Genomic DNA, 21,692 nt, shown 5'->3' with positions numbered 1-21,692 from the left:
GGGGGGGGGGTAGAGAGAAAGAAAGAGAGAGAGAGAAACGGACAAATAGGCACAGAGAGCAGGAGGGAAGAAGAGGAAACAAGGATAATGCTATTTGTTGCGACGAATAAGAATCAAGATTCATGACATCTTTGCAGTTAGTTTTAGTAAAAGTTTTACGGCACTCGCAACTGCATAAGGTCATATGAGCGCCAGAACATTAGAGGTGTTACAAGAGAACAACGAACATAAAAAAGAAGAACGGGAGATAAGAACGATAGATGTTTGATAGGAAAGAAGAAGCAAACCACACCAGAGCACCCGCCAACCACCCACTGACATCTTGCCAGTTTGAGCCCTCTCCCAGTGAAAAATGCATTACAAAAATTTTCAGCTGTTCAACAAACAATATCATTTTCATTACCTCTTACAGAACAGAGTAACGGACAACAGCCACCCACAAACAGCGAGAGCAAGTCAATATGGCCGTTTTTAAGGACAAGCGGGCTAACCCCAGATTTCGGGGGGTTTCCAGAAATCTGGATCTACACCAAAAGTGAGCATTGCCCTACATTTGTACCTATAGGAGAAGTTTGGTTTCATTGGTGTGTATATTTGTTTGGTTATAGAGAAAACTCTCCACGTCATTTAAAGAAACTGAACAAGGTGCCCAAAACTTTACCTTCGATTTTCTCAAAACAGCATTTTTCGGGATAGCCCCCTTGCACTTAAAAGCGACCATATAACATAATAATAATAATAATTTTTTAAAATATAAATAATAATAATAATAATAGATAGCATTTGTAGAGCACATATCCCCACTCAGTAGCAAGCCCTACGTGCTTTACAGTCTATAATATTACACCCCAGCAGACCATAGGACAACCAGAAACATTCTCCGCTTCTCGGGAAGCATATCATACAGTCTAACTGACCAGAGTGAATGTCATTCCCACCATGATGAGCGCAGAAAAGGACTGCGCACACCCCCCCCCCCCCCCCCAGATGTGCATGACAGTTAGGAATGAATCCCTGACCATTCATGATAATAACCCAATAAAACAGCACACACTACAAAGTCATGATAATTAATGAGTTATACGCGGTGACCAAATGAAGAAAAATGCAGAGTTGACCTATTTCTTCCAGCAACAGTATAAAAGCAGAACACAGTCGATATACAGTGGAGACCGGTGAAACCGAAATCTGCAGGACTGTTTGGTTTTCTTCAATGTATTACGAATAGAATACATTTATCCCCCAAAAAAAAACCAGAAGTTGGTGGAGGCAAGACATAGTGCACCAGGTTTAGGTGACTGTAGAAGTAAGCAACCCCGGGAAACGGTGGAAAAAACTCAGGGCTTAATAAAGAGTTACTTATAACTTATACGGCGGAGTGAGTCGTTTCTGTCCACGAAAGCAATATATTATTATTATACACACGGACATGATGAACTCTGAATTACACGGTTCACACGGTTCATAGTTTTACAGAGTGAGCTTTGCGCTGTCATGTTTAAAGAAGAAAAAAACCCCCAACAACCTAGAAACAAAAAGGATGTCACTGATCGGACATCACTGATTGTACAGGGTGAACTTGATGGATCAGAACGCAGGCTGAATGCACAATAAATAATATAATTATAATGATGGGACACTTTCGCATTCACGCAATTAATTCTTTGGAAAAAACATCGTTAGCAATCAGTTGGTCTTCAACACAATTATCATCAGCTGCCTTGGAACCTATTCAGGCTTGTTGATCAAATTGTAAACAAAACTAAGTCATTAAATGTGAACGTATTAGCTACAATGGCATTGAAATACACAGTGCAATGGTTGGTTGAGATGAAAGCAAACAGGTAACTGAGTCATATTTTCCTGTCAATTTAATTTTTTAAAAACAAACACAATCTAGTTCCAGCCCGCTGGAGAGATATAAACATTGGTCAGAGAAAGAAAGAAACGAACTGAACGCATAAAAATCATCGACAATTGTTGTAAGAAGTGCCTGGACAACTTGGCCAGACAAACCAACTATTATGTAACCACTAGCACACATCTCAAAACCAGGCGCTTTTCTTAACCCTATCCGTACGCCCTGAGGTCACTTTGTAGCCCCGGGGTTGTATTCTTCACATTTTTGAATACTTGTAGTACAAAGATCTCTTTGAAACTTTCAGTATTTCTAAAAAAAAATCATTTTGACAGACTGCTATGCAAAGCGTACGGATTGGATTAACGAATAAATTTCCTCTTTAAAAAGTGGTGGCACAGACAAAGTTCCCCACGTCGTATGGATACGATAGTAAAACACGATGTACGGATAGGGTTAATTTCACAAGCACAAAAGTCTTTCTTGCTCAATAAGTAAAAAAAAAATCTCTCTCACTCATGACCTTGACAGCCTTATCTACATCTGCTCTCAATGAAAACTTCCCTCTTGCTCATTATCAAAACTTCTCACATGAGAATTTCACAGCATTACCCTCATCAACCCTCAATGAAATCAACAAAACAAATACCGAATGAAAAATGAGTTACTTCTCGCAATCCACAAATGGAGATATTGGCCAAAAATCGACATTAGGAACAAATTTTGTAGATTTTCTATTGATGCCATAATTCTTAAACAATAACCTGTCTTTTATCATGTTAAACTTATAAATTGAAAAAACTTCACCTACAAGCGTGATGTATCTATTTTAAGGCTAAATCCGAGAAGTAACTCGTTTTGTCAGCATGTTTCACAAATTGTTTTGTAACCAGCAGAAAAGGAAGCAAGGTCATGTTCTAAATATAAAAAAGCTCAGTTTTAGAGCATAACTATGAAATATTTTTTTGTAACGCGCGACTGTTACGGTCAGCTCAGTGAGACGTGAGCTCCCTTTTCACCTGCGGCAAAACAATTTCAAACAAGTTAGCCATGAAAACTTTTTCTCGCTTCACAGTGCCGCACACAAGAAAGAAAGGTGTCTCCATTCTACACCATCGGTACTTCCATGGCTGGGTGAAAGAATTCGACGAAAACCAAAATACATATATATTGGTGTTTGTCAGAATCTTGCATCCAGCTATCGAATTCTGTCCAGACCAGCGTCTGTCGGACACTTTCATCCAGCTATCGCATTCTGTCCAAAACCAAATAATTCTTATAATAACAGCTACGTATGCCAGTATTATAGACAATCAATTATAATACAATACTGTTACCCTCTTCAGATTCATTCATATTTCTTACACGTCCTTACAATATGTGGCTGCTTTGAGATTGGGCTTTGAAACACCATTAGCAATGACAACCGTGGACATACATACATACATACATGTGCAACATATCGCGACCTCAGTGCTTTCTTGTCGTACCTCCATTATTTTTAACAGTGAAAATGTGACTTCTTCTTCATCTCACTCTTTGTTATATGAACTGTTTTCACTGTTATTATCAAAACTGGAGATACGACAAGACAGCACTGAGGTCGCGATATGGGTGTCAAGAGGTAGATAAAGAGAGGGTCACAGAAAACATAAGGAAAGAGTGGCAAAGACGTAACTCAACAAAATGTTCACAGGTCACCAGGGGCTGTAGTTAAAATCTTTTTAGTTTTAGTAGAGGTTTTACGGCGCTCGCAACTGCATAAGGCAATATGAGCACAGGGAGGCATTGCGCTGCCAAGAGCGAAGTGCTCGCAGCTAAAGGGATTTGAAAACAACAGCAACAACAACAGCAACAACAACAACATATGAGCGCCAGGAGATTAGAGGTGTTACAAGAGAGTAACAAACATAAAAAAGAAGAAGGGGGGAGATAAGGACGATAGATGTTTGAAAGGAAAGAAGAAGCAAACCACACCAGAGCACCCGCCAACTACCCATAGTTATAATCTAAGAATATTTCAGTTAGATGGAGAGCAATAAGAATTAGAATTGCCTGTGACCAAAAACAGAAGTCACAAGGGTACAAACTTTTATAATATATGTGAGGCAGCGTGGTGGAATCAGGCTCTCGTCAATGTTTGGGCATATTGAGTTATTGGTATCATCTTAAAGCTTGTTCCTTTGTCTTGCTTTCAATGAAAAAATTACCCATCCATCTTCCATAGAATTGGAGATATTTTGGATTGTAGGAGGTGGGGGTCACCTGGTTTAAGAGGTATAATTAGCGAGAAAATGGCCGCCAAAGCTTGGTAAATTCCAAAGTCGGAGAGTCCACGGAATCTGTAAATTTATGTTTGTGCCTTTAATCAATGTTTCGGTGAAATCCTCAAAGGAATGAGTTTGTAAATGGACCTAAAAGGTGTTGAGCCAAAATACAAAAATTTGATAAAAATTGCTAAGCAGGGAGAAAACTGCTGTTTTCTTCGATTTCATTATTTTGACGAGCGCCTGATTCCACCACGCTGCCTCACATATACCAACAAGAAAAAAAAAAACCCCAGCAGAAGTTAAGAGATGCTCTGTATGTTCTTACATGAAGTCGCACAAGTCTGCCACAAGAACGGCACAAGGGAAAAACGAGGGACGTTAACTTTTTAGCATTTTGAGAAAAACTAAATATAAACAAAAATGCTTGACAGCCTACGTATTCCCATAGCATAGCTTAATTGGTCGCTTTTAAGGACAAGCGGAGCGGGCTAACCCAGATTTCGGGGGTTTCCATTAACCTACACCAAAAGTGGGCATTGCCCACCCTATCTATAGGAGAAGTTTGGTTTCATATTGGTGTGTATATTGGTTCGGTTATGGAGAAAACTTTCCTTGTCTTTTAAAGAAACTGAACAAAGGGCAAAAACTTTTCCTTCGATTTTCTCAAAACAGCATTTGTCGGAATAGTGACCTTGTGCTTAAAAGCGACCATTTTTCATCGGGTTTCAGCCCTGGAGACTTAGAAGGGCCAGGAGAGGTGCGTGCACACTTTCAAAACCACACCACAACTCAAATTATCCACACAAAAGAAACCCTGACACCTCAGATTGTTTTTCCCTAGTGCCCTTCGTATGGTAAAGACACCGAAGACTGAGCCATTCACATTTAGTGTTTAGAAGAGTTAAAAAATCTAAAAAATCTAGAAAAGATTAGAAGTTTTTTTATAAAACCTCATCATTAAAACATCCTACCACAACTTTAAGGATTATAAATACAACTCCAGGCAACTGAAACGTATTGCAAGATTCTTCATTCTAATCGAACATTTACGTAAATACAACAATACATGCTGCAATCATTTTGAAAATGCAAATCACGACACAAAAGTCGGATCAAAAACAACATCAGAACAACCACGCATTTTCACATAAGAAGAGGCATTCATGATTCAAGAAACTGTTGAAATATGGTGTAAAAGAAATCTGTTCAAATCAAGTAGACTCCAGTAGCACATCCTTTCACAACTAAAAGAAACCCAATACGGACACATATGAAGACTGAAGAAATGAACAAACAAAGGTTTGAAAAAGAAAAAAAAAAAAAAAAGAAAAGAAAAAAAAAGGAGAAAAAAAAATTACTGTAATCATGTCTCAACGTTTGCCATTTTGCAGTCTGAGATTGTTGTGAAAGTGAAAGTTAATCAATATAATACTAATTATAATGAAGTTTCAAGTGTGTATGCATTTCTTGTGATTGTGGGATTTTTTGTCGACAGTGAGCGAGACAACTTCATTCATTTACATCATTAACGTACTTCTAGTTAGCTTCCCTTTTTCTCAAACAAATATGCAAAATAAATGCGGCTTCGTCAGTTCTAGTTCAGTTTTCGTAAGAGTTTTACTGCACTTGAAAACACAATAAGGTCAAACAAGTGCCGAAGATTAGAGGTGTTACAAGCGAGTGACAAACACAAAAAAGTAGAGATCAAGACGATAGATGTTTGATAGGAAAGAAGGTGGAGCAAACCACATGAGAGCACCCACCAACCACCCACCTACTTCTAGTTAGCTTCACTTTTTCTCATACAAATGCAAAACAAATACGGTTTCATCCCTTCACTGTAGGGCCTGCTTTATAATGCAACCCAACAGAATAACAGCTTATCAATGCTGGTTTGTCCTAACTGGGTTGGACCTGCTTTATAATGCAACCCAACAAAATAACAGCTGATCCATGCCGGTTTGTCTTAACTGTGTAACTAGTTTCTTAAAACCTTTCTAGCAAATCTTTTTCTTTTAATAAAAAAGTATAATTAAATGTACGTTTTTATGCCCTCATTATAATTATTACAGGGTTCTTGCCATGAACTCCCCACCAAATTTAAGGAGATGTAAAGGAGGTTTCAAGGAGAAATTTTTTTAATTCAAGGAGATTTGGAGAAGAAATTCACGCCGAAAGCCTATTTCCAAAGGCCTACTACTCTACTACACTTGTCTGAAAGGAATCGTAGTTTCGATTTTCCGATAAAAATTTTGTTTATGTCCAATCCCGAGAAATTCAAGGAGTTTTCGAGGAGGTTCCTCAAATTCAAGAAAATTTCAAGGAGATTTTTCTTTGAATGCAAATTCAAGGAGTTTTCAAGGACTCCTTGAATATCCTTGAATTCAAGGAGGTTGCAGGAACCCTGTTATTAACACAGTCTAGATCATTTTTCGACCCTGCCTGTCAGGGCCAACCCCCGGCTGAGAGGGTTACAAGGTCCTGGAAGAATGGTGGAGATAATAAAAATCCTGTTCCCTACCTACACTGGAATTTGAACTCTGGTCTTTTGCGTGCAACAGCCAAGTGTCTAACTGCAACACCACAGACGCCAGGAAACATTTCTCGTTTTACATAATGAGAGCAACACAAGATATGAGCTACAGTACTCTTACACCATTTTTTGGTTTTAATAAGAGTTATACGGCACATGCAACACAATAAGGTCATGAAAATGCCAAAGATTACAGGTGTTACAAGAGAGTAACAAACACAAAAAAGAAGAGGGGGGGGGGGAGATAGAGAAGATAGATACTTTGTTTGTTATAGGGGCAAACCACACCAGAGCACCCGCCAACCACCCACTTATACCATTTATTGAGCACAGTGACTCCTGACTAATATCGACGACCCTCATACTGACCACAGCAAAGGCTTTTTAAAACAAAACAAACAAAAAAAGACTTGTCCTATTTCTTCCAGTTTCACAGTTAAAACAAAACACCATGATAACTTAATCTAAGGTAAGGCAGTGAAAGGGTTAAATCATCAACCCTCACAGTACATCAAACAAAATGAAAGTTTTTACAATCCAACAAAAGGTACACACACAGGCACATAAAAAAAAAAAGAAAGCAAAATTGTCAACAACAATTAAATTAATTGTTACCCCAAATTCCATAGAAATTGAAAAACGTAAATTACATAAACAGTATGGAGGAATCTACTATGAGGTCAACAAGAGAAAAAGTCCAGCAAGAAACCTGCCCCTTTTCTCTAACAGACCACAAAAACTTTATCAACTCGACCATCGCACCCAGCAGCAGGGATGGTAAAACAGAACAGGTCAGCCCACTTCAGTTTAGTAATAGGTGGTGCCCACTGGGAGATCAGGTTCGCTTTGGTACAGCTGTTTCTGGTGGCTTCAGTGCACACTACTAATACACCCCCTGCCTCAAAATCTGTCCCAGGTGTTTTTCGCAAAATTTGATCATTTTTTTGCATAATTTCTGATTATTTTCCTTAATCATTCTTTGTTAAAATTGACAGAATCGCAAAATTTCATAATTTTGGGCTGTTTGCATGATTTCAGAATTATTTTTGCATAAAACCGTAGGGACAGCAAAATGATCGCTAGACTCAGGGCCTTAAAAACACACATGATTTTTTTTGAAGGTCATTGTAGGTTTCGTTCAGTTTTTGCCATGGTGGTAGCTTTCCTCCCTCAGAGGAGGAAAATCTGGCTAGCCCCAATGTCCAAACCGAACCAAACTCGCCAATGGGCACCAGGTATTATAGTAAGAAGAGTCTTACGGCACTTGCAACATAAACAGGTTATACAAGTGCTGAAGATTGGAGACGCTACAAGGGAGAGTGACATAAACTAGAAAAAGAGGAGAGATTTTATTTGGATGACGATAGATATACGGGCTAGAAAAGAAGAAGGAAAACTACACCAGAGCACCCGCCAGCCACCCACCCACAGGTCAGCCATGTAGAACAATCAGTATCACAATGTTTTCATACCCACGAGACCGATGGCAAAAGAAAATTTATTTTAAGTTAGAGAAGTTATTCTACTCCTCGGCAAAGATCAACAGTTGGATGGACTGGCGGACGGGGAGACCAGATCGAAGTGAAGCGAGGTGTCGATCATCTTCAGTCTAACCTTGCGCACTTTCCGGTAGGAGCCGGACGTCTTGGACGAGACGCTCGAGTTTGACGAGGACGAGGAGGTATCGTGAAGCTGCCCTAAACCCATGCTGTCTATGGCGCCGCCGCTGAACGAGCCCAACAAGACGCGGTCTTCCGCCTTCTCTTTCTTCGCCGCCACTGCGGGACAGAACGGATCTTTACTTTTGAGGAGAGTGGTGGCACAGCCCCCCGTGGGCGACCTCCCGATCTCCACGTCGCTGTCGTCGTCCCACTTGAACTGGAGGTTGGCGTTGGGGCACTGGGCGCTCTCCTCCCGCAGCTGCTTCTTCAGTTCCGGGTCGGGCTTCATGCGGAAAATCAACTTCGGCTGCCTCCTCCTCGTTCTGCCGGTCGCGCGGGTGTTCGTTTCTTGAACCCGGCTTTGTTTGAGGTAGATATCCTCTCCCACGTGAAAGTGGTTGGGGATGGGGACGTTGGGGGGTTTGGCGGCGGTTCCTTCTTGATCGACCGCGTTATTATTTTCCGCACAACTGCAGTGGTCCTTCTTCAGCAGAGGAGGTTTCCCAAACTCGTCGAAGCTGTTCCTCCGATGGTACCGAAAGCCGTCCGACTTGGAAAATATGCCGTTCTCATCCTTCACCTTTGTCAACAGGCTCAAGGGTTTCCCCAGACAATCGCTCAGACAGCTGTCGTCCACAGACTTGGACCGTTTGTGAAACTGGAGGTCGCCGCTGGTCCCGAAGATGTTGGAAAAGAGAGTGTCGTTCATGTCGTCAGCGGACGACCTCCGCGACACAGACGGAGAGATGATAGGCGGTTCTGGTTCTAGAACGGGAGGGTCTTGATAACTTTCTCCCCCGTCCGTGAGGGAACTTTCCATCACCAAGTCCGTCAGGCGCTGCGCACAAGTGGAAGCTTTGGCCACCAAGGAATTGAGCTCTTTAGCAAGATTCACAGCCTTCTCCCGCTTATTTCCGCTGAACAAGGTTTTGGAATCTGCCAGGGGCTGTGTGGTCCCTCGATGCAGCCGCGGGCTCTGACGTACGGGTGTGGAGGAGGACAGCGGTACGTGTTTCAGGGGTGTCCGTGCTGCAAGGTCGGCGAATGACAGTGGATGCTCCTCCATGCTGATGAGGGGAGGGAGGCTATTGTCCGAGGAATTTGGAATGGCGTTCCCTTCAGATTCGTTTGAACAAAAAAGTCTACTCAAAGTCTTTTCCTTGTGCGACTTTAGCCTCGGAGAATTGTCGAGAAAATCGGACAAGTTGTGGCTACGCAGCTCAGCGTCGGTAAACTCCCTCCCGTCGTCGGTGACATCCTCAGAACTACGCCCCATTTTGATTTGTTTCCGCGAAGGACTGCCAAATTCCTCTTTCACCTGCGACTCGGACACTCTCTCCGCTAGCCCTAAGCTCTTGCTTAACCCCGAGTCCTCAAAATCATCCATAGGCTCCTCTTTGATAGGGACCTTTTCCAGCAGACCTACAGTTCCCTTCCCTTGTAGCGGAGCTCTCCTTCGAGGGCTGCGCCTGTTTCCCTGAAGTTTACGAAATTTTGCGCAAGGAGATTTCTTATTGCACCCTGAGACTTCTGTCTTTGAATTGGAAAAATCCGTTGTACCCCTATCACTACAGGCATCGTCTCTAGCCGGCGGCCTTCGTATATGATTGGACATGTTCAAGATATCCTGCTCCAGCACCACGTTACCAGAACTACGGAGAACTTTCGAGCTGGAGTTGGTCAGCTGACCGCTCCGGCTGTGACCAGACTTCGGCGCCGGGCTCTCGGGTTCGGGTAACGGCTGACCGTTGGAGATGATGATTTCTGCGTCGTAGCGGGTGATGCCTCTTCTTTTCAGCTCGGCTGCGTTCAGGAGATGCGACTGGGACTGAATGTTCTTAGCCCGGTTGTCCCACGACTCTGTATAGGAAAGAAAAAACAAAACAGAACACCACTTTTAACGGCCTATGGAAGAGAATCTCGTACCCGACTGTTCCAGCATTGTAATCTAGCTCCAGGAGAAACTTCTTTAAAAGCAACAAATGAAAAACAGTTTATGAAAGAAATGGAACAATGTGACTGCAATGTCAAGACATTTTTTTGGATTCAATTCTTTACGACAATGTACATCATTTAAAGATCATTTCTCTTTGAAGACACAAATGAAAAGCGATTTATGAAAGAAATGGCACAAAATGACCACAATATCAAGAGACATTATTTTTTAAAAATTAAATTCTTTACGACAAATTTGCATTATTTAAAGATAGTTTCTCCTGTAACACACTGATGCTACTTAACTTAAACTGCAAAATATTTTTTATTCTAGTCAGTACAAGATTACATGTATTCACAAGAAGCCCCAATCCCCACTGACAACTAACCTCTATCAGAATAAGAATTAGCAAAACTTCAGAAACTATTTTTTCATGCATTGAGAACTTTTAAACAATAACAGACCACCAAATAATTGCTTCTCATGAAAAACAAACTTCCACTGCTTCAAATCACCACAGGTCACAAACAAGAATAAAGGAGAAAAAAACCAACAACAAACATCATCCACTTCAATAACTATGTCTTTAACTGAATTTTAAAAAAATTAAAAAAACCCAGTCCCTTTCAGATGAAAGCTATGGACGATGGCAGAATAAGCTGATTCCTTTCATTCAAAGTGAAAGAGTAGTGACCATACAGAAAGAGTCACAGAATGACCCCTCTCACTGAGCAAAAAATGATTTCCAAAACTAGTCTTGCTGACCAACAGAAAAAAAAAAGTAACTTTGGCTCATCCCCTTTCTAACTCCAGTAAAAAAACCGGCTCGAACGCATAGAAAACAAAAGCAGGAAATGGCCGAAGCAGCACCTAGGAGCTGCATGCTTCAGCCATCATGAATGCAAAATGAGAACATATAATTGTAAAGAACATCAAAACAGTAAACAAGAAAAATCCAACTGACATAGCATTGAACAAATCTATACAGTTTAACACGAATAGCTCGAATTAGTCGGGACCGGCCTAGATAGTTCGAGGGGTATCTTACAAAGATAAAGGGGAAAAAAATGGGACTGCAGGCACAGTTCAACAGATGCGTGATTTCAAGTCTTCTGTGTTCAAACTATCCATGTTATACTGTATTTTTAAAAAAAAATATGGTAAGCTTCCTCCTGCCACTAAGAGTAATAATCAAGTCATAAGGTTGACTTAGGTAGGTACGGTCATAAGGTTGACTTACGTAGGTACGATTTCGTTTTTTTTTTTTTTAGTTTTAGTTTTAGTAAGTGTTTTACGGCACTTGCAACACAATAAGGTCATATAAGTTGGGTTTTTTTTTCTTTTAATTATAAGTCTTCTTCGCAAACAACAATACCATGACCAAGGCAGTAGAGTAGTGCTATTCCATGACAAAAAGCAGAAGACTGAAGTAGAATTTACTGAACTAGAAGTGTACAGAAGTATTGGAAGTCATTCACGATATCTGTTGGGGGTCTTATAAAATGGTAGCAAAACAGCATGACTGGGCAAGGGGGGTAACTGAGAAATTAAGGACACAGTTTTTGCTTCTCTATGATGGAATCAAAAATCAAATGTTGGGAGTTTCAAAACCAAACTTAAAGAAATAAAATACTAGAACAAATAAAAATGTATAAAAAATTGAAGTTTTGGATCAGAGAATTCTGATTATTAAGACTGCAGCAAAAAAAAAAAAAAAAAAAAAAAATACACTCAAGGAAAATACTTCAAGTTTCAAACCAATCAATTGTACAAATCAGAACGACACTAAAAAGCAAGGCGAAATCGAAACAAATTTAAAACAGAGAAGATAACGGAAACTTCTTCTCCGAGATTAATTAAACGTGTGACCCAATTTCAATTCAAGTTTACACATCACAACTAACAAGCGCGCGACTTGACCTGTAAAAAAACGGGGAAAGGCAGGGGAGATTACACAAAGGTGATAACAAAATATATAAAAGGTCAGTGAAAACTATACTCCCATTTCTTATACATCCTTATCAACACACTTTTTTTTAGTAAGAGTTTTACGGCACTTGCAACACAATAAGGTCATATAAGTGCCGAAGGTTAGAGGTGTTACTAGAGAATAACAAACACAAAATAGGAGGAGGGGAGATAATGACGACAGGTGTTTGTTTTTTTAGCAGAGGTTTTATGGCGCTCGCAACTGCATAAGGTCATATGAGCACCAAAAGATTAGAGGTGTTACAAGAGAGTAACAAACATAAAAAAGAAGGAAGAGAGATCAGGACGTTAGATGTTTGACAGGAATAAAGAAGAAGCAAACCACACCAGAGCACCCACCAACCACCCACAAACGGGGAAAGACAGGGGAGGTTACACAAAGGCGATAACAATATATATAAACGGTCAGTGAAAACTATACTCCCATTTCTTATACATCCCTATCTGTCAACACAGTTTAGATAATTCAGGAGGTGGGCTTCGACTTCGACCCTGCCTGTTGAGGTCAACACAAGTTGTGAGGGTTGCAGCATCCCAGGAAATATAGACCGAGACACTCTTTTATTTTTGTTTTAGTAGAGGTTTTTACAGCGCTCACAACTGCATAAGGTCATATGAGCGCCAATAAGACACTCTTTAAAAATTTCTCCCTACTTGGTAATCTAAATCGGGTCTCCTGCTTTCGACAGTGAAGCGTCTCACTGTTACACCACAGACGCTGGGTTAGGTAAAAAAAATTTTTAGCTTAGTTTTAGAGGAGGTTTTATGGTGCTCGTAACTGCATAAAGTCATAAGAGCGTCAAGGGGTGGATGTCAAAAGCATAAAAGGATGGGTGAAGGTATGTGTATATGAAATCGCTCAAACAGTAAATCCTGTCTCTCACCATTAGAATTAGAAGCCACATTGCCAAAGGTTGGCTGCGACTCCGGGGGTTTTGCCTTGAGCCGGTTGATTCTGTCGTCTGTGTCTCTGAAGCAATAGCCCTTCTGAGACGAGAGGTTCACTGGTTGCTTAGGTCTGAACGCTCCCATGTGACGACTGCATTTGGTCGGGGGAAAAGAAAAAAAAAGAAAATGAAATTAATAAAAATTAACAAAGCTTCTCAAACTGACTTGCAGTTTTGCATCACAATCTAGTTTTAGTTATAGTAGAGGTTTTACGGCGCTCGCAACTGCATAAGATCATATGAGCGCCAGAAGATTAGAGGTGTTACAAGAGAGTAACAAACATAAAAAAGAAGATGGGGAGACAATGACAATAAATGTTTGATAGGAAAGAAGAAGCAAACCACACCAGAGCACCCGCCAACCACCCATCCATCACAATCTACTTTTAGAACTTGCGTGTAAATAGGAAAGAATAAGTACATTGATACAATAAAGATTATTCAGGGCCAGGGAAAAGAAAGACAGGCAGTCAAACTTCACAAAGAAAAGATAAAAAGATCAGCGACAAAGAAGGTTTAGTTTACGTAAGAGTTATACGGCACTTGCAACACAATAAGGTCACATAAACGCCGAAGATTATTTAGAGGTGTTACAAGAGAGTAACGAACACAAAAAAGAAAGAGGAGAGATAAAGATGATAGATGTTTGATAGGAAAGAAAAAGCAAACCACACCAGAGCACCTGCCAACCACCCACTGAAAATGACAAAAAAGCTGGACTCAAATACATGTATAAAATTATATATAATTCAAATACTACACAGATGTAAAACTTACTTTTTTTTTTTTCCCCAAACAAATTTTCCATAAATTTCTCAAAATGGAACATATATATACCACTGGGGCCGCTGAGCACTGGCTATTTGGAAAAACAGAACCTTCGAGAACACAGCCGAATATAGTCTCCCAAGACTCACCGCTCGCACGTGACACATTCGCACAAGCTGTTGCCATCGCCAAAGAAGTCCTCTCCGTAAAAACAGGTGATTTCCTCGTTGCACTGTATGTCTCGCAACACTTTGACACAGGCCGTGTCTCTTCCGGTCGACACGAACTGAAACACAGAACAAATAAATCTGTGGTGTTGTGCAGTTATGGTCTAACCATGTAACCGGCAGAAATAGGTCAACTCGGTTTTTTATTTCATTCAGCAACTGTGGCTAATGTCCTTCAGAAGATTCTCAATAAAAAAATCTTTCCTATCTTTTTGTCTTTTGCTTTCTAAAGCCTTTTTATTTTTTTTTAAAAAGCCAATACAAAATGAACAAACAAAAAAGACCCAACAACAACCCCCCCCCCCCCCCCCCACAAAAAAAAAACTACATTACTTTTCATCTATAAATCCCAATGAAAAAGCTTCTTTTCCTTCATCAAGTACAAGATGTCAAACTGACACCGTTGATCATGGCTCACTACTCATTTCTTTGCATGGTCACTCCAAAATTCCTTGTGACAAACAGGAACCATGGTGTTCATATGACTTTATGCAGTTGTGAGCACCGTAAAACCTCTACTAATAAAAAAAAAAAAAACCCCAAAAAGCCACTAAAGAGATAGTCACGACCCTTCACCTTGCAGTTTGGACGGCAGTCATGATTGATGAAAGAGGCCGGACCAAGCCAAAGCTGGGCACAGTTCTTCCGACACGAGTACATCACGCTGAAGTCGTTCTCCCCTGATTTGAGAAGGTGGCTCTCTTCCTCGGCTGTCAGCTCCGCGATGCAGCCAATCAACATTTCGATCTTGTCGTTTTTGTGCCTGAAGGACGACAAAGTAAGGTTTAGTTTTAGTAAGTGTTTACGGCACTTGCAACACAATAAGGTCATATAAGTACCGAAGATTAGAGGTGTTACAAGAGAGTAACAAACACAAAAAAGGAGGAGGTGATATAAAGACAATAGACATTTGACAGGAAAGAAGAAGCAAACCACACAAGAGCACAAAGTAAGGTGACATGCCGTTAGGCCTGAGACTTTTACATATTCATTCCCTCATAATGTGCCATATAAACACCATTTACAGTCCAACCGGCTCTACCTGCCACCCGTATAAGACAATCACCAGTACAAACAGATAAACTTCCCATTTCCTCCCTTGCATATTTTTACATGATAATGTCACTGTGTAAGGCCTGTCTAATACATCCACTCTTTTTTTTCTTTTTTTTTTAGTAAGAGTTTTACAGCACTTTCAAGACAATAAGGTCATATATGTGCTGAAGATTAGAGGTGTTACAAGAGAGTAACAAACAAAAAAAGAAGGATGGGAGATAAAGACGATAGATGTTCGATAGGAAAGAAGAAGCACCCGCCAACCACCCACTCACACACCCACTTTTCTCCTTTTATGATGATTGGCTGTCTCAGACAAAACCATACACAGTAAATAATAAATCAAGGCTTCACAACAGAAACGGTCTGCTCAAATAAATGAAATCAGAAACTTGAAAAGTACGACAAAGTCCTGAGATCTCATGGCATAAAATCTCACCAGAATTTCGTCGAGCAAAGTTTTCCTCCGATCTGGCCTTCCATTGAGTATCTGTAGCATGGTAGAATTTGAAATCCAGACACGCTGTCAAACATCTGCAGGTAACGATATGTCTGGAGAAAAAGTTTAATAAATATGTTACATTAAATACATATATATTATATATTTTTTAAGGGGTTTTGTTTCGGTAAGAGTTTAACGGTGCTCACAACTGCATAAGGTCATATGAGCATGCGGGACACATAAAAAAAATTTCAGATCGGTTGGAATTAATTTTGAACTTTGACCTGATGGCAGATGAAGCCTACTTTTTTCGATTTTGGACCAACCGTTTTCAGTACCTTGTAGAAGAAATTCAGAGGCTATACAATAATAAATACAGCTCTATAGTGTCTAAGATCAGGCATTTTGTTAAGAGCATACTTTGTTCTGTTGCATTATAACCAGACGATGTTTAAAAAAAATTATATCTAAATATACAACAGGCCTGAGCTCCTCATATTATACTGATAAACACATTTCATGATTATCACAATTGTCACAATAGCCAAGATAAATATGAAAAATTAATAGGATTAGATGGAACATTCAAGAAGATTTCAAAAACTGGTACTGATGAGACACTTAACACTTCTTTCACATTTTTGTACAGCATGCTTTACAATTCATTAACATTAAACATTCACTCAAGCCACTTGGTAGCTACAAAAAGAAAACGAGGCGCCAGAAATCTCCAAGGCTCCTAGATCCATCAAGCAGGAAGTGCACCCATAATGACAAAAAATGGCAGAACACATTTACCTGGAAACACGATAATACTCACACACCCACAAGTGAAAACAACTGTGTAGTTTAGTCTAGATGAAGAAAAGCATATCGACATGACAAGTCATTTAGTAATTGTTAAGAAAGAGCAAGATTACAAAGGCAGTATCAACCCTTGGATATATATAAGTAGAAATAGGACTAAAAAAGTGGCGATGGATGGGACACACCTTAAGAAAGCCCAGCGGAAACATCCCAAGACAGTCACTGCAGCGGAACCCACAAGGTGCACGAGGCAGGGGTAGGCCACGGGAAACATGGAGGAGATGCGTGGAAAGGGACATGAGAGAGATGAAGCTCACTTGGAACAAGAAGCTTGGAAGGATGGCCCAGGACAGAGATAAATGGAAGGAGCTTGTATGTGGCCTATACCCTGCCGGGGGTGAGAGGAATTGATGATCAAGCCTTGGAAACCAAAGAAGTAAGACCTAACAGACAGTGCCACCCTCCAAACACCTTATAAAAATAAGTGCTTTGGATAGGGTCAAAGGAGTTGTGAATGTTATCATTCGTTCCCCAACTCACATGTTCTCTCAGTAACTTCATCTGATGCTTCATACGATGATATGGTGCTGTTCTATGGGAGTCCACTTTGATCAATGCTTCCAGGGCTTTTTCATAGTTTCTGTGCTCTTTGAACTGCTCGACAATCTTCTTTAGCTGTTCTGGGTGATTAACAGCTTTAAATCTGTTGAAAATTTTCAGATCATAACAAATGAGCATATATGATGGAATTCTTAAAAATGAACGACTTCTAAAAACCAACAGAATTTTAAGTTCCAAGCTAGTTATATGGCACTGACTATCGAGAACAAAAAGAGTATAATTAACCTTTTTCAGGACATAACTAGCCCAGGACTCAACTACAGAATGGATACAGATGCTGATCTATACAATATGTCTTTAAAACCTGTCAAGTTAGAAAAGACATTCTGCATTATAGCACTTCATAGACACAATATATTTAACTCAGTAACATTAGTAACAAACATATTCTCTCAAGAAATAAAGCATATAAAACTGTTGCTAGAAGACTACCTAAAAACACATTTCTTGTTAAACTTACTTTCTTCAGTACTTTTCCGTCATAGTTTACACTTACAGCTCTCTATAAATCAAGACACAAATGAACATGTGTGTGTATGCACTCTAGAAAATATTTTGTATCCAAGCACTGAGACATTATAACAGAAACAAATCAAGACAGTAACTCAGACAGTGTACCTTGTATTCATTTTATGTGTCATGAACCCCAAGTAAGGATCCAACACGAGCGCTGTGCACAGGTCATCGAAATCACACAGCTCCGCCGAGCTCATGCCGGTAGACGGCATGACCCGGGAGCTGCCTGATGACGCCATTCAATCAGCTGGAGGTCACATCTAGTGCAAAACTGAAACAAAAGAGAAAACAATATATATATATATATGTATAGATTGTGAAGCGCATAGAGAGCTTGCTGTTGAGAAGGGATTTGCGCTATACAAATTTTATGCTATCTCTATCATATTATTTATGTGAGAAAAGCACTAGAGACCATTTAGTTCTAGTCAGCTGTTGGCCACGTCTTTAAAAAAATCATATCAAATTCATCTGATTGTGATTTATTGTAAATCAAATGATTATAGAGGATTAGATTAAATTACAATTGGGCCAAAATGGTAGCTTTCCTCAGAAGAAAATCAAGCCGCTCTCAACCATATCAAACAGTAATGGCCACTACACGCGCGCGCACATACACACACACGCACGCACACACACATACATACACACAAGCGCGCAAGCACACACACAGCCCAAGCAGTCGGCGATGAAACCTAGCTCATTGCGCGCTAGGCGGCAAAGCGGGCCTGCCACGGTGAGATGTAGTCAACTGGCGAGGGAAGCCCCAGAAGATGAGAAAAATAGATGGCCGAAATACGTCATCTTTGGGCCAATCCTAGAGATGTGCTAGGTGCTCGCTGTAGCTTCCTGTGTATTATGTTTAAAAGGGGCACAGACTCGGACATACAGAGCAAAAATAAGTCAGGGTGCATCACAATGCAAGCAATATGCATGAATGTTGAATTATGACAGCACAACAGATGAGGGTGTAGAGGAACAAAGATTTGGTCAGGGGGATGGTGGAAGAGGGACCAGTAGAGATCTAGGCTACTTAGCAATAGGATGGGTATGGATCACACTACATGTCAAAATTATGATCCATGACTCACAGTCAAAGTAAGTTTGATTACAATGACAATGTGTCAATGTGATTTATATCTAGATCTAGTCTGGAATCTAGATTCTAAAGCCTTGGTAACGGAGATCAAGATTTAATTGTTATAATGATGCCAGTCATTCAATGATATTGATAATGCAGGCTACATGCCTAACCTAGATATGTATATCCAGATCTAATCTAGAATCTGGATCTAATCAAATTTTAGGCCTCACTAACCTCCGAGATCTAGATTCTAGATATAAATCTAGATCTATATAACTAGATTTAGATTTAGATCTCTAGCCCTTCCTTGCTTACCAACCCTTTACTTGGGCCAAAGGGGGGGGGGGGGGGGGGCGCACAAGAAAAAGAACGATGGCTGATGAGAGCCGGCCACTCCATCACAAGAAGTAAAAGCTGCCCACCAGCTCAGCCTGATTCGACAGAGATACTAGAGGTAGACCTAGATTCTAGATCTATAATCTAGATATCTAGAGTATAGACTATAGATTTAGTCTGTCTTAGGTCTGACACAACAACACGGAACATTAGAGTGTAGGCCTACAATAGGTCAGTAGTCAGTAGGGAGGAGAAAGAACAAAACTTGTCGCAACCGCGCAAGCCCGACATAATCTACAATGGGAAAAAAAGAAGTTAGACAGCAATCATATCAACGATACCATGTGCATATTTTCCCTCAAGATAACTGAGGCACTTCAAGGGTAAGCCAACAATCAGAACAGAAATTTACTTTGAGAAAAGTCCTGTGACGGCTGCAAGTGCAAGCTGAGCTGATCGTTCTTCGGTTTCAATCAGAGACGAGCCTCACTCAAGACCTGAAAGATAGGAAGTTTACCTTTACATAGGTGACCTATGACCTACAAACTATGGACCAATAAGAACTCGCTCTTCAAAAGTAGGGCACTTTTAAAAAACAAAAACACATCTGTTTCCCCACTATGGAACGAAACAATACAACGTGGATCACAGAGAAATCATACTCAAGAACATTAGAACATCCACGATTGCAAAATGAACAAGACCAAATCTCGACTTACTCACTGCAATAAATGTATACAAAGAAAACGTCAAAAACTACAAGCTTTTGACGTGCATAACGTGTTTAACTAGATCTAGTCTGTGTTTGCTTTCAATTCATCTCTAAAATCTAAACTTAGATCTATTCTAGATCTAACTTAAAGTAAATAAATAGACCTCTGAATCATGAATGCACAAGGAGCGGGCTACTGCTATTACAATAAGGGATGAATGGAGATAATCAGCAACTTATAATTAAAACGACCACAAAAGCACATTCATTGAAGTACAAATGCTCAGGCATTTAAAATCCTCAACAAGACCTACTGAGACAGTGGCAGTTCACAAGATCTTCAGTTTCAGACACCAGACAGTAGCCCAGCAGAACTCGACTTCATTGATAGCCTTTTCACAACCCAAAGGGGTTAAAGAGCAAGTTTTGAAAAATCAGTATACCAAATCTACTTGTGAATGATGTCACAAACGTATAAACAATAGAATCAGTTATTTTCTTTGAGTTGTGAAGCAATTTATACCCCCTCATCACACGAAATAAATGATTTTGGAAACGTAGCGTATTAATACAAAGTACAAAGTGGACGACGTAAAATTGTAGAATAGCAACCTGGTCTCGTTTCGTATCATTGAGAGAAATGCGAATCCTGAATTAGAATCTATAAGAACTCTTCAGTCTTCAGTCTTACCGGTCGGTTACTGTTCCTTGTGTTGGCTGGAAGGCGGGGACGTGAGTGTGCTTGGCCTCGTCGTGTTAGATAGTTTAAGTAAGTAAAATGTTGCACACTGATCTCTCTGTACTTTGTAGGAAGGGAGTTAATAATTGCGGAAGTCCTTTACGGATTTCCTTTTGGTTTTTTCTTTCTTTTTGTCAGTGCTGTTGTAGGCTATTTTTACTTTTGTAGTTTGGGTATTTTGAAACAGGCCAAAAGGCCTATGTCACATGTGAAGTCAATCAGCCTCTTCTTTCGGTTTCGGTGCCTATAAATAGGCCTAGCTGTTGGCGCCAAGTCTCGAGTCTCGCTCGACTCGACTCATCATGACTCAATCTAGATCAGCGAGGAAGAAAAAATAGAATAAGTCTGCATCTAGAATCTAGCCAAAACAATACAGTTCGAAAAATAGAAGAAGAAAACGACCACTAGATCTAGATATCTAGATTCTAGATCTAACAACTGACTGTATTACAGCTAAATCCATTCAATCTAAATTATGAAAATATTAATAAAAGCACGGAACCAAACTGATTGACTGATCGATCTGCCTGGTCTACTGAACTGTATACTGTAGCCTAGGCTAGATCTAGAAATCTAATCTATAGATCATCTAAATCTAGATCAACAATAATGTAATAAGATCTAGATCTAGCCTAGGCCCACCTGTGACTGACTGTATTAACCAAGAAGGTCTCTAACTTCTTATAGTCTATCTAGGCTAATTAACTACCTCGAAATTGATTACCTTCTCCAATCATGCTGTCACCTGTGTGCCCTTTTTCTTTATTTCTCTTCTCTTTTAATTTTTAACTTAAATTTTAATTATTCTTTTTTTTACTCTGATGATACTGACACCGATGATAGTGATCATTTATTGTATGAGAATGAAAGAAGTAGTGGAGAGAGAGAAAGAGAGAGAGAGAGAGAGAGAGAGAGAGAGAGAGAGAGAGAGAGAGAGAGGAACACAATATCATGGAAAGGTTCGGGTCATTTTACCACACTTGGTTGTACTGAGGTATAGGGATAATGCAAGTAAAATGAAACGGATGCTGTAACGGATTCTGAGTATTTGGCAGTTCATGTTTTATATTGCATAACGATATTTCCGCCTCAGATTCCCCTAATGACATGCATCAAAATGTAAAGAGTGCGATCATATTTGATTTAACTTAGCTTAATATCTTAATATGACTAGCTTTATGCAACCGCCT

At 40.0% G+C, this 21,692-nt stretch overlaps 1 protein-coding gene across 1 annotated transcript; it reads right to left on the bottom strand.

Moving 5' to 3' along the window:
- Positions 1-7,647: 7,647 nt before the first annotated feature.
- Positions 7,648-19,718, bottom strand: LOC101863176 (histone-lysine N-methyltransferase KMT5B-B). Its single transcript, XM_005095638.3, has 8 exons — positions 19,464-19,718; positions 17,734-17,902; positions 17,035-17,197; positions 15,685-15,797; positions 14,766-14,952; positions 14,112-14,248; positions 13,132-13,286; positions 7,648-10,182 (listed from the first exon to the last, which is right to left on the bottom strand). Exons 2-8 carry the CDS (start codon positions 17,868-17,870, stop codon positions 8,201-8,203), a joined length of 2,874 nt encoding a protein of 957 aa, XP_005095695.1. The 5' UTR covers positions 17,871-17,902; positions 19,464-19,718; the 3' UTR covers positions 7,648-8,200.
- Positions 19,719-21,692: the final 1,974 nt, after the last annotated feature.

The sequence above is a fragment of the Aplysia californica genome, unplaced genomic scaffold, assembly GCF_000002075.1.
Source record: "Aplysia californica isolate F4 #8 unplaced genomic scaffold, AplCal3.0 scaffold00109, whole genome shotgun sequence".
In the NCBI taxonomy this organism is placed as follows: domain Eukaryota; kingdom Metazoa; phylum Mollusca; class Gastropoda; order Aplysiida; family Aplysiidae; genus Aplysia; species Aplysia californica.
This window is presented reverse-complemented; position numbering and strand designations above follow the sequence as displayed.

Excerpts from the sequence above, each read along its gene's own strand:
- LOC101863176 (XM_005095638.3), bottom strand. The coding sequence starts at position 17,870 with ATGGCGTCATCAGGCAGCTCCCGGGTCATGCCGTCTACCGGCATGAGC. Across the intron at positions 14,953-15,684 it reads CTTTGCTCGACGAAATTCTG|GCACAAAAACGACAAGATCG; the intron begins GTGAGATTTTAT and ends GTCGTCCTTCAG. Across the intron at positions 13,287-14,111 it reads GAATGTGTCACGTGCGAGCG|TCGTCACATGGGAGCGTTCA; the intron begins GTGAGTCTTGGG and ends GACCAAATGCAG.